At 49.6% G+C, this 17529-nt stretch overlaps 2 protein-coding genes across 3 annotated transcripts; both read right to left on the minus strand.

Annotated features, from left to right (window-relative positions):
* Positions 1–60: 60 nt before the first annotated feature.
* Positions 61–6353, minus strand: stt3a (STT3 oligosaccharyltransferase complex catalytic subunit A). Its single transcript, XM_086160984.1, has 18 exons — positions 6302–6353; positions 5320–5440; positions 5180–5240; positions 4971–5092; positions 4748–4893; positions 4586–4676; positions 4394–4500; positions 4155–4319; positions 3282–3462; positions 3047–3202; positions 2808–2899; positions 2581–2736; positions 2114–2302; positions 1917–2033; positions 1740–1842; positions 1469–1657; positions 1290–1405; positions 61–449 (listed from the first exon to the last, which is right to left on the minus strand). Exons 2-18 carry the CDS (start codon positions 5405–5407, stop codon positions 402–404), a joined length of 2127 nt encoding a protein of 708 aa, XP_086017110.1. The 5' UTR covers positions 5408–5440; positions 6302–6353; the 3' UTR covers positions 61–401.
* A 505-nt stretch (positions 6354–6858) lies between these two features.
* On the minus strand, positions 6859–16592 carry ei24 (EI24 autophagy associated transmembrane protein). 2 transcript variants are annotated; one of them, XM_086160986.1, is made up of 11 exons: positions 16455–16592; positions 14026–14162; positions 13225–13370; positions 11309–11369; positions 11141–11162; positions 10940–11064; positions 9843–9962; positions 9506–9617; positions 9306–9417; positions 8063–8137; positions 6859–7985 (listed from the first exon to the last, which is right to left on the minus strand). In XM_086160986.1, the coding sequence occupies exons 2-11, from the start codon at positions 14065–14067 to the stop codon at positions 7823–7825; spliced, it is 978 nt and encodes a 325-aa protein (XP_086017112.1). In that variant the 5' UTR covers positions 14068–14162; positions 16455–16592; the 3' UTR covers positions 6859–7822. The 2 variants fall into 2 exon arrangements, with proteins under 2 accessions (XP_086017112.1, XP_086017111.1); XM_086160985.1 differs by having other exon boundaries at positions 11141–11207; positions 16455–16591.
* Positions 16593–17529: the final 937 nt, after the last annotated feature.

Consider the following 17529-nt stretch of genomic DNA (forward strand, 5'->3'; position numbering starts at 1 on the left):
GAAGCCGGTTTTATTAAAAAGGCCTCTGAATGGAGAAAGACATAAAATAAGAAGACTAGATTCCCTTGTTGAACCCCGATTTATTGAACAATGGTAGAAATCCAAAGCGCTCCTAAATGAACACCGCTTTGAGCCGCTCTGTGGTGAATGGACGTTTTGAAACCTGCTCCCTCGGATTTCAGATGAGACGTTTTATTATTACAATAAAAAAAAAAAAAAAAAAAAGGAAATCATCCACACACACAAACACACGCGCGCGCAAAAAAAAAAAACAACCCCAAAAAAAATCTCATTGATGCAATTTCTCTTCCCCCGAACAAAAAGTATAAAAAGTATTCTTTTCCAGCTCATCTGCTGACCGCAGGGGAAGGCGTTCAGTGCTGTGCGCTAAAAGGGTGTTTTCATTGCCATCCTGTTCTTGAAAGACCTCGGTTGTCCAGATCTTTCACCTGCAGGGCGGAGAAGAACACTGGTTAGAAAACACTCCGGGCGGCTCCACAGCCAATCACCTGCCTCCGTCTAACAGGAGCGTCAAACTCATTTTAATCTGATGTCAAGGTGGTCGGACCAGTAAAGTCAGAGCGTAATTAAATAACACTGAGTCCGGATGTTTCCTTGGTTTTAGGAGAATGGTAAATTATAAAAAATCTTTCCATGTCGTGAAACGTTCCCTTAAAAAAGTACATGAACTACAACCTGAGATTCATGAAGTACAATTTTAACAACATTATGCCTCAGTTCTCCGTGCATTTTGTTGTATTTTTCTCCACGGCGAGTCTCATGGTGACACCGAAACCTGCTGCATCCACACTGAGCAGACAGGTTTCTTAGTGGTCCATATTTTCTTAGAGAACCCTTCACTCCACATCCACTTCTCCGGGGTCCAACGGAAAAGCCAGTACATTTCTAACAAGAAGTAGAAATGCTATTTACAGACCCGGAAGCTGCACTGCTGCCGTCTGCTGTGAGTTGTAAGCCACAGAGTGTTGTTCCATTTTCTAAGACTGACAGTGTTACACTAAACGATGCACCCCAGCAGACAATATGGGAACTACATTTTTATTTTGAAAAAGTAGCTTGTGATTTTTATGTATTTTTTAAAGTTGTAGATTTATTCCATGGGCTGGACGGGACCCCCTGGTGGTCCAGGACCGGCCCGCGGGCCATACGTTTGACACCCCTAGTCCGACACCATTGGTAAACCTCCTCTCTGGTGTTCTCTCGACCTCTACCTCAGCTTCTTTCTACCCAGATCTCTTATTTTAACCGGCGGAGAGGGAGAACATCACCTTGTATATCCTGACCAGCCAGTGTTCTGTCGTGTAGGCCTCCTCCAGCACGTCCAGCTCAAAGTCTTTGTTCCCGATCTCGGCGTTCCTCACTCTGTCGTATCCCGGCGGGCGCTCTGCGGAGGGAGTTTGTGAGGCGACGGGAGTTTGCGTTCACGGATGGCGAGGCGGTTACTTACTGGCCTCCGTGTAGACCTGGCCGAAGCGGTAGTAGCACATCTTGTACATGAGGCAGTTGAGCAGGACGGGCGAGCCCTCGCGGTCCACCCTGAACTCCCCGGTGGGAGTGTAGTAGTCGTGCTCCTTGATGTGCTTGCCCGTGTCCGTGCTGCCTCCGATGCGAACCATCCACAGGAACTTGTTGATGTCTATCACGTCGGGGACAGCGGAACTCTCAGCTCTTTGCTTTCCCACGTTTCCTGGCGTTTCCTGCGCCGTGCGGTCACCTACCGTCCGAGGAGTAACCCGTCAGTCCTCCGAAGATGACCAGGACGTAGCTGACGTCCAGCTCCCTCATGATCTCGTAGGCCCGCTCTTCCGTGGACGCCATGGCCTGCGGGACAAACCCAGAGCTCGGCTCTGAAACGGCAAAATTCACGCGATCGGGACCAACGTTCTCCCACTGACCTGTCCAACTCTGGAGATGTGCGTGTTGTTCCAGGTGTTGTTGTCCACTAGGATGGTCCTGTTGGCCATGGCCGTGATCTGGTAGCCGTAATCCCACCATGACATGACTTTGGAATCCTAGAAAAGCAGCGACGAAACCTCCGGTGAGCGAACGGATCCCGTCATTTCACAGCTCCGTCCGCCTCTGAGCGTCAGACCTCGGGAGTGTTGTGGCGGAGCCAGTAGTAGGCCTCTCGGAAGTCGTCGAAGATGATGCGGCTGCCGTCGCCGCCGCGGGCCGACAGCACGATGGAGGGCGAGGAGTAGGCCTCGCTGGTCACCCAGGTGGAGTGGAAGGTGTACGTGATGAGGAAGAAAGCCATGACCAGGATCATCCCGCTGGCCACCTGAAGGGGGGGGGGGGGGGGGGGGACGCACAGGGACAGGAAATCCGTGAGACCTTTTTTCTCCACGGGGTTCAGCTGCTCTGGAATGGCTTTCCACGTGGAGAGAAAAAAAAAACATCACGAAGGGAAAAGAAACGGGAGGCAGATGAGCTGCTCCTTCACGTCTCCATATCTCTGTATTTGGTTGACCGACCACCTCGGGCGATGGTGTGCGAGGGACGGGTAGCCATAGCAACCGCGGAACGTGAACCAGCCGGCCACGGGAACGCCGGCCTCACCTCGTTCTTGATGGGGTAGGTGGAGTCCTGCTGCTTCTTGCTCTTCTTGTCTGGCCGGCTGACGTCCAGGTTCTTCATGTAGGTGGTCAGCACCTGGGACACGCCGATGCCGGAGAGGATGCACATCACCGGGGCCAAGACCAGCATCAGACGGACCTGGAGCAGAAGGAAACATGTTACACCGCGACGAGCGGGTGGATGTTGCCCGCTCCCTCGATCCCACGCACCATGACAGCGGAGAAGTACATGCTGGTGACGCCGTACATGATGATGAAGATCCTAGCGTCGGACAGGTTGTTGAAGCAGTAGTAGAGACCGACTGCACGAGGGGAGAAGGAACATGGAGTCAGAACCCATCGGCGCAGAAGACATGCAGTCAGTCACTGTTTCTCCCTTGTGACTGTTAGTAGCAGTCTGTGTGTGTGTGTGTGTGTGTGTGTGTGTGTGTGTGTGTGTGTTCACTTGCCAGGGAACATGAAGACTAACAGCTGGAGGTCAAAGTAGTAGGAGGACCAGGTGGTGGGCTGGTGCTCCGAGACGGAGGCGATGATGGGGATGTTGTTCTTGGCGTAGGAAGGATCCAGCAGGGAGTAGAATCGGCCGGTCCACGGAGAGATTTTTCCTGAGGGAACATCGGAGGTTCAACAAGGTCCCGGGCAAAAACACCAGGAAGACGGACGTCTCGGCGCTGAGCTTCTCACCCGTCAGCATGAGCACGGTGCCCACGGACAGCAGGATGAAGCCCACCAGCGAGATGACGCTCTTGAACAGCACCTCGAACTGCTGGGCGTTGAGTTTGCTGCGCAGGTAGTCCACGAAGGCGTGGATCTGACACAGGCCGAACATGCCGAAGGCGGCCATGTGCTCCGAGGACTGCACCGGCTGACGGGCGGGACAGGAGAGAGGGACGGTTAGCGAGCTGCAGCTAACCTGCAGAAAACAAGGAATGGCTGCATGCGGCAGGTCTTGGTTAGCATCGCTACAGAAAATAGCACTGAGCAGGTGAGTAGCGGTAGATTTGTCTTTGCCGTGCGTTTCTTCAGAGCCGCTCCAGATACAGATGAACAGCCGCAGAGCCGCGCCGGGGCCATTAATCACGTCGGCAGGCCGTCCCGGTACCGGGCCGTCTTCATTATTCAAACCCCATGTTTGAATGCTCCATATAGTTTTATTTTAGCAACTCAAATGCAGCGGGTGTTAGCAAACACACCGTGGAGAGGGGGTGTGTCACGCGCCGGGGATCTCACGGCCCCTCGTGGTCTTTTCAATTAAGCTGGACGAACACGACGACGATATCCGGTTTAGTTCGCCGGTCTCGAGCGTTAAGCGATATTGCATGTACGGATATATTGCATATACGGTTTAAGGATAAGGTTTAATTGCAGCACTCCGGCTGCTGAAGGACTCAAAGGGTTTGATTAATAAACCTGGATTTTTTGACGATTCCCTATGTTTGAGTCCGTCAGGAAAGTAGCGTGAGAGCATCACAAGCGTCCGTCTCAAGGAATGTGTCAAGACACATAAAAAAACCTGGGGTTCGCAAGAATCCCCTCGAATAATAAGCGACATTCTACCTGGAAACCGACAAAGGAGATCTGCATGGACAGGATGGTGCCCAGGCAGTAGACGGTGCAGTACGCCACGTAGATGCGGTGAGAGAATCGGCCCGTCAGCATCAGGACCAGGACGTGGAGGGGGATGAGGTTGATCAGGAACACGTAGCCGCCCCAGGAGGAAACCTGCAGGGATGCAGACCACCCATCAGGACCTCTTTAAACACGCCAAAAGCTTGCAGCTCCTCGCAGCTCCTCACCATGTAGAAGTAGGCCAGAGCGCACATGGACGACCAGTACACGGAACCCGTCTTCACGGCCTTGATCCACATGTAGTACGTCAGCAGCATGCAGAAGATGGCGATACCTGAGCGGGACACGGGACGGAGACACGGTCGGCGGTCCGTCGGAGGTGTTGGCTTTACGGATCGCTGTGCACGGCCAGCGGGTACCTTCATTATCGTAGGAGCCGGCGACGGAGCGGGAGATGTAACCGGGCACCACCGCGATCATGGCCGCCGCCAGGAGCCCGGCGCCTGCATCCTGGACGGACAGAGGAGCGCAGAGTTGGCGAGTCTACCTTACTGACCCGGTCGTAGCGTCGCGGCTCGTACCTTGAGCTCCTTGGTGAAGTGGTAGGTGACGATGGCGGTGAAGGAGGAGAACAGCGGCGCCAGGAAGACGCAGACGTTGCGGATGTCGATGGTGATGTGGAAAAAGTGTAGGATGTGGTACAGGACGGCGGAGGTGATCATCAGTCCTGGTGAGAGGAGACACACCGTCAGCCGACGACAACACTGTCTTGGAAAGAATATGGGGTTCTTTTCTCCTCCCCACCTGGATAAATGGTGCCCCCGATGATCCTGCCCAGCGGGTACCATGCCCGGTCATCAAACCAGTTATGGAACTTGTAAAAACCTTCTTCTGCCAGGAAGCGGGTGGTACGGTAGTTAAAGTACCTGCAGGGCGGGGGAGAAACAAACTGAAGGAACCTCTGGAAAGAGCGCTCTGAGAAGAATGCGTGAAAAATAAGAAGCAGCTCTTACGGGTCAAACTCATGGATGACGCTTTCAAACCTTAAGACGGAGAAGAGCCGGGTGGAGAACGCTGGAGGAAGGGAAAGCGCGCGTTAGCTTAGCATCGAGGGGAGCGTTATCGAGACGCAACGGTGGTGCGATGGACTCACAAAGGACAGCGGCCATGGACAGAATGAGCAGCTTCAGCAGCGTGTCCTGCTTCTCGTAGGACAAACGCAGGAAGCCCAGCTTGGTCATCTTGGCGGGGTTAGGGACAGCTCACCGTACTACCTGCCAGGAAAACACAACAGCGCGGCAGAACATGGATTTCACCGGTTTGAAACCACCTTCAGATTGGATTTGAACACACGACAGAAGGTCTTCTGTCTAGGTCTTCTAGAAGACTACTCTTCCGGAGAAGAAACCACAATCAATCGGCAAGACAAATGTCTTATCTTGGGTTTCACGATGCAAATATGGTTAGATTTGAGGTGAAACTCCTAAAATGCAAAGTTGGGAGAGAAGGAATCACTTCCATTGGAATCGTGGAGTCAACTTCCACGTCCAGCCCAACCAGATAAGGCCACGCAATGAGAAACTAGGAAGCAGCCACTGGTGGGGGGGGGGGGGGGGGAGACCTCTGCAGCGACTCTACCTTGCAATATTACACTTTTTTGTTGCTAAATTACATAGAAACAGACACAAAATCGCGTTAAACTGAAGTCCAAATCATGCTAGTTTTCACACCTGGAAGTACCAGAGCCCCTCCAAGTACACCACAGCCAGGAAACGGTCAACTTTTCGGAGGGTGTATCATACCGGGGTTTCTTTTTAACGTGTCAGCGTCAAATCCGCGTAAATATTTGTTTTCTAATCCAAAAAGCAGGCAAGAGTGTGTGAATGCTAGTCGGCTCGGGGCCGGCTGGAGAGGATGCTCTGCTTTCCAGTTAAAAGTGAGTGAGAAGCTAACAAGCCATGCTAATCTCAGAGGCTAGCTGTTTCAAAATGTACAGCCCAAGCCCGTTCCTTGGTGTATTTTAAAAAGCACCGCTGGCTCTTTGGGATATTTAAGTCGTAATTTACAAATGACACTAAACTTGTGCTCTTCCTTTTAACGACGACGCTTCATTTTTAATGTTCAACAAGACTCACCCGCTCCGCTTCTGTTACTCATACACTTTCTGCACACAACCCTCACAGTGATAAATCCCGCCCCAACCTCGCAACCCAAAGCGTCCATTGGCTGTGAGGCTGCCAACGGTCATCTTTCAGCGATTTGATTGGCTCTGCGGATTGTCGTTCAAAATCGGCTCCCTAGCCTTGCCGCTGTGGTGTAGTGACGTGTCCTTTAGCGAGGAGGCGGGGCCTGTCGCCCCCTAGTGGTCACAAACTATATGCCCAAATCAGAGTGGATAGCTTTCTGGTCTATTTTAATTCTTATTTTCTATTTATTCAACAAAGCAATAACATTGTAAAATACGGGATGCAATTTAATGATGACTCATCTGCAGCAATTTCTCCTTGGATCAGGTGAGGGTACTCTGCAACGGGAAAGTAACCCAAGTTCAAATCAATGAATGTTCAGCTGCATATCTTTAATTAAACTTGCCTTTACCTCAACAGTAGGAGTGACTTTTAGCTTTGTGATTTTTAAAACTTTAAGAATAGCCTCCCTCATCCCTTCTCCGTGGAAGTAAGACACACAGCCCTTCTGAATACTGACCAGTTTTATTGAGATCAAGACGTGTTACCTTTACAAAAAGCTCACTCACAAACATCAGTCTGCACGTGCACTACACTCGTCTCGACATATAATTACACAATCGTCCACACCCGGGGCCTCTCTCTGCTCCGTGAGGGCTCCGTCGCGGGGCGTTGGGAGTTTCGGGCGGTGCTTAAGATAATATGCGGTGAGAAAACCAGGCGTGTTTGCTCTGGCGGGTGTGCGTGCAGGTCAAACCTGCGCTCATCGACACAAAGACGCAGCGGTTTGGCAGTGTCATCTCGCCCGTCCTCCAGTAACAGCTTTGGGGTCGCTGGCGTCGCTCGACGGCGAGCCACGTTTACTTCACGGGACCGCGGCGTGAGATTGAAGCTTACCGAAAACACTTTTCAACAAACGCACGAGAGTGACGGTTTAGTTTGGGCTTTTTTTTTTTTTTTTTTTTTTTGGTTTGCATCACAAGGTGGGTGTTCTTTCTCATCCCGGCACCCGGACTTATTTGCAAAATTCTAGAGTAGACGCGCCTCCCTTCTTTAACTGTGCGAGGTCGGTCCCGAAACGACCGGGACGCCTTTGCTTCACGTGAAACATACTAGTGTGCAAGAACGCTTTCCATCTGCGAGGAAGGAGTGTGACTTGCAGAGTCCCTGCAAAGGTCAAACGCTCCTTCCTTGAGTCACAAGTTGGCTTAAACGTACTGAAACTCGACATGATTTCTTGTGCTGTCATTTTCTTAACGTGGGGAGTCACTCGAATGGCACGTTATACCAAAAAAAAAAAAAAAAGAAAAAGAAGAAAAAAAAAAAGGATGAGAGTTCACAAAAGAAAAGGAGTCAAGAGTTGTGTATATGATTATTTTGAGCGTGAGGCACAGGGCGGGTCGAAAAAGAAGTTAAAAACGCGTAAAAACCTCCGTCCGGAACCGGACGTGGTCTTCACGGAGGCGTCCGTCACTGGGCGGGCTGGAGTCTCTGTCGGGCCGGGGAGGCGTGGGGAGACGCGAGTCTCTCGGCGGACGTGGACGACGTCAGGGAGGACTGGAGGTGTACCGTCTTGTGGAAAAGCTTGTTGCTGATCAGCACCACCAGGGAGAAGAGACGCAGCGGGAAATGGCTGAGGAGCGGGAGAGCGTGATCCACCACTGACCGGAACTCGGGAAAACGACGGCGGGGTTATTTTGAAACACTTACTACGGCTTGGTCGGCGTCTTGGCCTCGTTGGCGCTGATGATGAAGAGCGGGAAGAGGATGGAGAACAAGCAGCCGCTGGGTGGAGACGAGGCGACAGAGATGAAATGCGGCGCGAACTGGAATAATGAGGGCGGCGGCTTTGGAGTTTTCCGTCGCTCGGTGGATTTTTTGACACCGACAGGAAGTGGCGAGGTGTGCGTGTCGTATGGAGATGGAGAAGTCGTTGCCGGTGAGATATGGTGACCCAGAGCGTCGTCGGTGAGAAGGTGGGACACGTTTACGGGGATTCGGTGCGGTGGATGAGAGGTGGTTGATGGTTTTAGAAAGAGGAGCGGCTTCACTCCTTCCATAAATGGAGTTTAGACATAAATTGTCGCAAAGGTTCATTTAGCATAGCGTTTAGCATCTAGGGTGTAGCCAGTAAGTTTAGGATGGAGCAACAAATGAAGAACTGGCCAATTATCTCCACCTGCCGCCATCTAGGTATGTATCATTACTCTTTTATACATTATTAGTTATTTGTAAAGCGCATTTTTCTTCTTTATAGACAAACCAGGGACCTGGAATGGATTCATAGCTTCTTCTTTCCCTTTGGTCTTTATCCTCCAGGGTCTCCACGGCGAATCCACCTTCTCCATCTAACCCTTTTCTCTGGATCCTCCTCTCTCACACCAACTACCTTCATATCTTCTCTCACTACATCCGTCTTCTCTCTGGTCTTCCTTGAGACCTCCTGTCTACCAATATATCGACTGTCCCTTCTCTGTCCATGACCCGACCATCTCAGCCTGGCTTCTCTGACCTTCTCCAAAACATCTACCACGTCTCGTCCCTCTGCTGGACTCATCCCTGATCCTCTCCATCCTGGTCGCTCCCAAAGAGAACCTCAGCATCTTCATCTCCGCCACCTCCAGCTCTGCCCGCTGTCTTTTGGTCATCGTAACTGTTTGTAGATCATCTCACCACCGTCTCCTCCACCTTTCCTTTCCTTCCGGCTCACGTTCTTCGATCTCAAAGTACTCCTGACATTTTTCTCCACTCATTCCAACCTGCTTGAACCTGTTCCTTCACCTCTCCTCCACACTCTCCTGCGCTCTGGACTGATGATCCCGAGTACTTGGGAATGGATTCATAGCGTTTCAGCTCATTTCAACGGGCAACTTTAATTTTATACGACATCACCTGCTGAACCTCAGTGAAATGTAAGGTGCCTCCTGCATGAAGATGCGGGCGCTGGTCCTACCTGATGATGTAGGACGAGGGCAGGGCGGTCAGCAGAGCCATGGGCAAACCAAAGCCAAAGTAATAGGGCCAGTTCCTCTCGATGTTGGACAGCCGCTGGTGCATCTCGATGCCTTTCAACAAGAAAAGGGAAAAAAACGTTCAGAGCCAGCGACAGTGTGTGTGTGTGTGTGTGTGTGAGTTTAATATGGAGCATCTGACCGTGGTTGAACCAGCGGTACTCGAAGCAGTACAGGGAGTAGAGCAGAGACATGTGGAGGAGGCTGACCATCTGTCCGATGGCATCAATGGGAAACAGGCTCACGATCATACCCTGGAGGACCACACACACACACACACACACACACACACACACACACACACACACACGCCAGTTAGTACTGGCATCGCTAAATATTAATGACTTGTTTGTTTGGCTGAGATCTATTTTGAGAAACCAACAAGAGTCACGGAAACATGGATCTTCTGCTAATCACACAACCACGGGCAGAAGAGGCCGCTTCGGGTTATTTTTTCATCTTCCAGACAACGAAGGTACCTGAATGAGGAACAGAGCCTGCAGGAGGAGGTTGAAGAGCATGTCCGCGATGATCTTGCTGACGCTGGGGAACGGCTGCGCTTTGCAACCAGACACTTCGAACGCTAGATCGGCGATATCCTGCAACGCAGAGGGAAAACAGAGGCCCGCCGTGGGGATCCATCCATCGGGTGACGGGAGCGGCGGGAGAACGGCCCACGTCTCCCGCCGCTCGGATCGAAAAGGACTGATTGAGCGCAAACACGACAAGAGCAGAAAGGTTTTCCTAGCTTTCCCGCGGCAGGACGCTGGAAATGCTCTGCCGGCGCGAAGCTCGGAAACACAGATCAGAAGGACGGATTGTTGAGAAGGTTTCAAATTTGTTTGTGCGGCGCTAAATTCACTTTTTCCGAACGTCCGTCGGCGGACAGAAAGCCGGAGTCTCATCGCCGGGGGTAACAGGAGCAGGAAACGCCAGCTTTCTCATGGGATACTTCCAATCCTTGGAAACAACGACCTGTTGTAAACATCTACAGCAATGAAGGTGGTAATTATCAAATATGTTGACGATGAGATGATGGTACCAGTGGGTTTTTTCATTTGTTGCTCTATTCTGAACTAAACTTACTGGCTACACTCTTAATGCTACAATGCTATGCTAAATAGAACGCGCACACTTTGGCGCACTTTATGTTTAAACTCGTCTTTCTAGAACCATCAAACCGTCCCCGACTGGCCTTGAGGCTCATTCTCATTCGCTTCACGGGCATTTCCACGTCACACACACCTCGCTCCAATTTTTCCCTGATTTCCTCTGAGCTAGCTGGCGGCCGGCGGCGCGTCCCACTGTCTTTAAACGCCACTTGACGGACAGCGGCGGCCGTGCTGATGTCAGACGCTCATCCCGCCCGCCGCTAACTCAGATCTGGGCTCCGATCGCAAAGCTACTGAGCCGCGGCTCGCATCTGGGAAAACTCAGAAGAAGCCCTCGCCGCCGTTTGTGTCGAACCACTAGAAACCCGAGTCAACCCACACGTTTGTGCTTAAACTTCGACTCCATCTCAAAAAAGTGTGTGTTCTGTTGTCATGTCACGGCGGCGGCGGCGAGGAGCCCTGACCTGGAACCAGATGGCGTTGACTATCTTGCTGAGGACAAACAGAGGCAGGACCCAGAGGGCCCCGAAGACGGAGGTCAGGATGAACTCCAACCAGGACCACACGCTGCCATGGAGGGAGGGGTCACCTGCAGCACACAGCGGCCCGTTAGCCCGCGGCCTCCGAGCACGGATATTCACCGGCAGGAACGGCGAACCACCTACCGATGATTCTGGCGGTGAGGGTCTGCAGCAGGGGGATGAACACCCGGTAGAAGAGAAACAGACTGAGCTGCAGAGGAGACACGCTCGGCTTAGGGTCGCTCCCCGAAGACCGAATTTCAGGACACACTGAGTAAGATGACCGAGATGTTTGGTTGGACGCGTTCTCACCCAGAACACTCCTCCGTTCCAGGCACAGCACTGGAAAATCCTGCTGGCTACTTTGGGGTCACTGAAACACACAAACGAACAGACACAAACACATCACACTGGTGACGAGCTGAAAATCAACAACCGCGTCCTGCTGCCTCACAACGCTCCGGATATTAAATTGGAAATTAATTTATTTTTAGGTAATACTTTATAATTTTACACTTCAGAGTTTACTTATTTTATTTATGTTTTATATGTACACTGCTCAAAAAAATAAAGGGAACACTTAAAAAACACATCCTAGATCTAAATGAATGAAATATTCTTATGAAATACTTTGCTCTTTACACAGTTGAATGTGCTGACAACAAAATCACACCAAAACGATCAATGGAAATCAATTGTATCAACCCATGGAGGTCTGGATTAGGAATCACACTCCAAATTAAAGTGTAAAAACAAACTCCAGGCTGATCCAACTTTGATGTAATGTCCTTAAAACAAGTCCAAATGAATGTGTGTTGCTTCCTGAGTGGACACTATGATTTCACACAAGTGGGATTGACTTGGAGTTACATTGTGTTGTTCAAGTGTTCCCTTTATTTTTTTGAGCAGTATATAAATGTATGTTTTGCTGCTGCTGCAAAAACAATTTCCCAAAGCATGGGACCATTAAAGTACATCTCATTTCATCTCATATTTGCATTGGTTTACGTCAGACGTTTTACGTCCCGCGGACCACATCCGCTCCATTTAGCTTTTTTATCCGACCCGCCAAACTATTTTCTTTGAATATTTTAATAAGTATTTTTAATCAATATTGTATTTAGAAACTCCTTATTTTTTCCTTTTGTTTCATTTTGTATGCATGATGACATATAAAATAATGTCGGTACATTTAAATGATTATTGATGATTTTAAAGTCGAAATGCAAAAAATGTATAATTGCAATTTTCATTTTGTTTAATTTACATGATACCAGGTTGGCCCACGCATAAAAATGAAATTAAAAATGTTTACCACAATGTTTCCCTTCTGGTGATTTTTGTGATGGGAGCTTTTCTGCAGCAGTCCCACGTTGACCAGTAGTACCTTGTTTATCGTGTGGTTACGTTCCAGAACCAGCCGCGATAAATGAAAATCCGCCAAGAAACAGGCATATTATTGGCTTTTATTAACCTGAGCACCTTCCTCTGCCGCTGAGGTTCAATGCCAGAAACCCTGGAAGGTGCAGAAGGTTTGGGGCGTCATTGTAGGGGTTGAAATGATTTCAAAACTTTCAGAAATAATTCACGCGTCGATGGCATCGGTGTGAAATGAGGGCAGTGTGCAGGAGATGCGGAGAATGATGCGACGGTCGCTGAGCCAATCGGAGCCCAGGATACAGAACGCCATGCCCCGATTGGTCGCCGCCATAGAAAAAGAATTGAAATAATAAATATTTAAAAATACATTTATAATCGCAAAAACCTGTGGTATTAGGCGAAAAAAGCCACGCGATAAAACAAGATAAAAAAAAGTTACAAATCTGGGATACAGCGAGGCGAGAGACGACGCCGTGGCGTTAAAATTCTTTCAAGATAAAGCTACGGTATGATAGCAGACGCCCAGAGTGGCTTCCTCTCCTTCTCTGCTGCTCAGCTGCTGTACTTCCTTCTAATCCACGCAACAAACATTTCCTAAACCCCTTCTGTTTTTTAAATGTCCTGCCGTATGATTCCTGGAAATGCGCCGCACAGACAGCACTGACTCCTGCTCTTTAGCCCGACATGAACCTCGGGGGTAAATATCCAAGCAGGCGGCTGGTACACAAGTTCCCCCGCGAGGACCGCGTCACGGTAACGGCCCCGTCGGGGCGAAACCGACGGACGCTTTTATCCGCGTCGCGTTCGGAAACACGAGACACGAGCGGATTTTCGTTTTTGCGACCTACTTGTCGGGTTTGCGCTCCTCGCTCTGAGCCCGTCTCTGCGCCAGAGCCCCGCTGGCCCGCCGCCGACGCTGCTCTTCCCTTTTCTGCTGGATCCGGGCATCCAGCTTGGAGATCGTTCCGATCCCCAATATGGAGTCCTTGATCCCCTGCGAGCCGGCAGACAGAGGAAACGCACATTAGCTGCAAGACGATTCTGTGTCCCGCTGATGTTTATAAAGATATCGGAAACATTGTGTTCCCGCTGAGGTCCACGGATGAAAAGCGTCTACGCTCAGCGATGAAAAAAAACACGTTATCTTATAACGACACCTATGGCCGTGTTGATCGTTGAAGTGTTTTATATCGTTCCTGTAAAAGGAACATAAAGGGACACGAGTTGAAAATGTGCAAAAGCTATAAACTCTCTGTAAAAGCACATCGGTCAGTTTCTTCCGAATGTCGAAATGAAAGCCTGTTCTATTCTGATAACTCGATAAAATCCCGTCCCTCGTGATTTAATTACCTATTTATTCTGAATAACAAACATCTGATGTTTGGTTTTGAATTTCCAATCGCTTCTTTACCGTGACATTTTCATTTTGCTGACGCAGATTCTTAAATTTCAGCCCCAAACACCGGCGCTTGGTCTTTTCACTCACAAACAATCAGTCTCGGTCTCAACCTTGTTAAATATCATGGAAAATAGTACAAAGAAGCCTTGTTTTGCTGCATAAGACTCGACAAATGAAACATTCAGAACATGTGGATATATTTCGCTTTGTGTGAATCGCTGGTGTCAGGAGAGTGTGTGCGTCTGCTGACCGTCGCAACACTGCGGAGGAAGGTCCTGACGCTGTCTGTCATCTCTGGACCAGATGCAGATCCATCAACTGCAGAAGGAGGGGCGGCTGCTGTCTCGGCGCTCAGCTCTCATGGCAGGAAGAGGCTCACCCTGTAACCTGCCACAAGCCCAGAGATCGGAGCTTTGACACATCCGCCACGCCGCCAAATTCTACCTGTTACTTGTGACCTTTATTCAGTCAGATGGGGACAAAAAACAAACACTGAGATATCTAAATCTGTGGCTTTTATATTTTAAAGACAGATTATAGCGTGGTTTGACCATCTCACCAGGCATCCGCCATTGTTATTTCTTTAAAGAATATTAAAGCTACTACTGTAGCACTCCTGCTATTACCACATAACGCTTTGCGCTGCTGTTATTGTTGGTCTTCTTCTTCTTCTTCTTCTTTCGGCTTTTCCCTTCAGGTGTCGCCACAGCGAGTCAACTTTCTCCATCTAACCCTTTTCTCTGGATCCTCCTCTCTCACACCAACTACCTTCATATCTTCTCTCACTACGTCCATAAATCTTCTCCTTGGTCTTCCTCGAGACCTCCAATTCCAGCATCCGTCTACCAATATATTCTCCATCCCTCCTCTGTCCATGACCCAACCATCTCAGTCTGGCTTCTCTGACCTTCTCTCCAAAACATCTAACATGTGCTGTTCCTCTGATGGACTCATTCCTGATCCTCTCCATCCTGGTCACTCCCAAAGAGAACCTCAACGTCTTCATCTCTGCAACCTCTAGTTCTGCCTGCTGTCTTTTGGTCATTGGAACAGTTTCTAGTCCAAACATCATCGCTGGTCTCACCACTGTCTTGTACACCTTTCCTTTTATTCTGGACGATGTTCTTCTATCTCTTGGTACCCCTGACACTTTTCTCCACCCATTCCAACCTGCTTGGACCGTCTCTTCACCTCTTCTCCACACTCTCCTACGCTCTGGACTGTTGACCCCAAGTACCTGAAATCCTCCAGCTTCTTGATCTCCACTCCCTGTAGCCTCACCGTTCCACCCGAGTTCCTCTCATTCACATACATATACGCCATCTTGCTGTGACTAACTTTCATCCAGCTCCTTTCCAGAGCATACCTCCACCTCTCTAGATGTTCCTCTACCTGTTGTCTGCTCTCACTACAGATCACAATGTCATCCGCAAACATCATGGTCCATGGGGATTCCTGTCTGACCTCATCTGTCAGCCTGTCCATCACCATTGCGAACAAGAAGGGGCTCAGAGCTGATCCCTGACGGAGTCCCACCTCCACCTTGACCTTCTCTGTTACCCCTACAGCACACCGTACCAGTGTCTCACAGCGAGCATACATGATGGTGTGAGATCATTTGGGCCTGTCCCTCCCCACCATCTGTCCCCATCACACTCTTGGTTTGTATGTCCTTCTGTCTTTCGCTGTCTCTCTTTGTGAGCCACACCGTCGAGGCAGAAGGCCGCCCACACGGAGCAGGTGAGGTTCAGGTAAAGTGTCTTTAGACCACTGCGTTGTGATTTGTTGCTGTATAAATAAAAATTGACTTGGCATTTGGTGAGTCCCACTGCTTTGTTATCGTTTATTCACGTTTGTTAACAATGACACGTATCAAATCCTCTCTCTTGCAAGGAAACCGGTAGCCATTTTGTGCCGGTTCATATCTGACAGGAAATCATTTACATAAAAGTCATAGAAAAAAAACAAAAACAGTGCAAACCACAACTTCAACTACACCAAGGAAGGAGTCTTCTTGAGACGTGACTCCTCACTTCTCCCCTAAAAACTGCTGGTTCCCCGTGAAGGGAAAGGTCTATGTGGTCTTCTGGAGCTGCAAAGAAGATCTCCAACCAAAACATGAAGGAAAGGGAGCACATTACACACGAAACACCAGCTTCGATCACCCTCTGCCAGGAGGTCAAACAGGATCGACGTGCTCGCAAATTCCAAAGAGAAACACGTAATCACATCAATTTAGCAAATATGAGTTTTTAACTACAAAATCGCGACTTTTGCTGCGTTCTACAATCGCAGTGTCGCCTCCCTCTTGCTATTAGCGGCCCGGTGTTCTGACATAAACAAGCTAAAGGCTCAATTGCCTGGGTTTTGTTGTCCGCCGGTGATGATAGTTTGGGGTGATCAAGCGAGCCTGGGGTGTTAGCACAGAAAAGGGGGTGTCTCTTCCAGACAGCCTGGTGTTGGGGGAACATCTCCCAGCATCTCCCCGGCACGATGAGTCTGCTCTCCTAATCTTTCGGTGGTTTGTTTACTGTTCGGCTTGCTAGTTCGCCCGTGCTGCTAGCTAACCGCTAACGCTACCAACTCATGTAACTGTTGCCCTTTTACGGTAAAACAACACCCCGACAAGCGAGTAAAGTCTGTCACAACGTAAACACGAAACCCTTCTCGCCGCCTTACCTCATGCGAAAGATCGTTGGCTGTGTTAACTCCGCTTTCTTTCCCCTTTTAATGGAACAACAACAATAACAACACTGCACGGACAGCACTAACAGCCAGGGCCGTGGAAAACAGATTGCGCAAGCGCCAGCTGACGAGGATTATGGGAAATGTAGTCTTTTGCACTGGAGCGCCCAGATTGTAGTCAAACCTAGTACGTCACTATATATATTATAGTGTTGGATAGTTGTTGTGATTGTGCGTGCTTGTTAATAAATGAACAATACATCGGTAATACCATTTATGATGTTCATTACTGCTTGTCCATCTCCCCCTAGGTAGGAGATTCACATCCCCAGACAACCAGACGCAAAAGAAGCTTTTTCCCACAAGCCATCGCTGAAGAACACCTTACACACTTACTGTGATGCACATCATTGCTGGAAAATACACACCAGACTGGATGTGTACACTGGACGTACAGCGGGCGTTGCTTGATGTCCCGCAGCGTCTGTCCAGGCGTCCACCATTGTTACGCACTTTCTCCCGTGAAAAAGACCGTTTACATTTCAATTTGCACATCCTGTTTATATCTCTCTGCAGTGTTTACACCTCGTTGCAATAATACGCTTATTATGTTTTGTTTTTTGTTTTTGCTGCCTATCTGGCTTCACTGTAGACAGCAGAGTGAGAATTTAATTGTCCGTGGAAACACCTCTCCAGCCTGTGACAATAAACCTTTGAATTTTGATTTTTTTTGTGTTGTTTTTATGAATATCAAAGCTATTATTGTATCATTTCGGCTAATAACATGTCAGACCCCCGGGTCTCCATCGTTTCCTCGGTTGAGGCAGAAGGCTGCCCTACCTTGAGGTGGGATCCGTCCGAGGTTCTCCAGGAACCCTCAGACCAGCTCTGCAGGGGAAGAGTCTTCAGAAGGTTCATTCCTCGCCCGGTTCCTCCCGGTAGAAAAAGAAAGAAGAAAAAAAAAAAAAAAAAACGCGCACGCGCGTGCGTTCATCGCCATGGTTGCAGGGTCACGCCCCGGGGCGGCGCGTGACACCGCACGCTCAGGCGCGCGTTCAGTCGCGACGCG

Source organism: Fistularia commersonii, chromosome 15 (assembly GCF_037954325.1).
Source record: "Fistularia commersonii isolate RoL2024-O1a breed Wild chromosome 15, RoL_Fcom_v1.0, whole genome shotgun sequence".
NCBI lineage: Eukaryota > Metazoa > Chordata > Actinopteri > Syngnathiformes > Fistulariidae > Fistularia > Fistularia commersonii.

Coding starts and splice junctions, on each gene's coding strand:
- stt3a (XM_086160984.1), bottom strand. CDS start 5,407: ATGACCAAGCTGGGCTTCCTGCGTTTGTCCTACGAGAAGCAGGACACG. Junction 3,203..3,281: donor CACCGTGCTCATGCTGACGG/GTGAGAAGCTCA, acceptor ATGTTCCCTCAG/GAAAAATCTCTCCGTGGACC. Junction 450..1,289: donor GGCTGGTCAGGATATACAAG/GTGATGTTCTCC, acceptor TCCGCCCTGCAG/GTGAAAGATCTGGACAACCG.
- ei24 (XM_086160985.1), bottom strand. CDS start 14,067: ATGACAGACAGCGTCAGGACCTTCCTCCGCAGTGTTGCGACG. Junction 11,065..11,140: donor CCTCACCGCCAGAATCATCG/GTAGGTGGTTCG, acceptor TGTGTGCTGCAG/GTGACCCCTCCCTCCATGGC. Junction 9,618..9,842: donor AGGCTCTGTTCCTCATTCAG/GTACCTTCGTTG, acceptor GTGGTCCTCCAG/GGTATGATCGTGAGCCTGTT.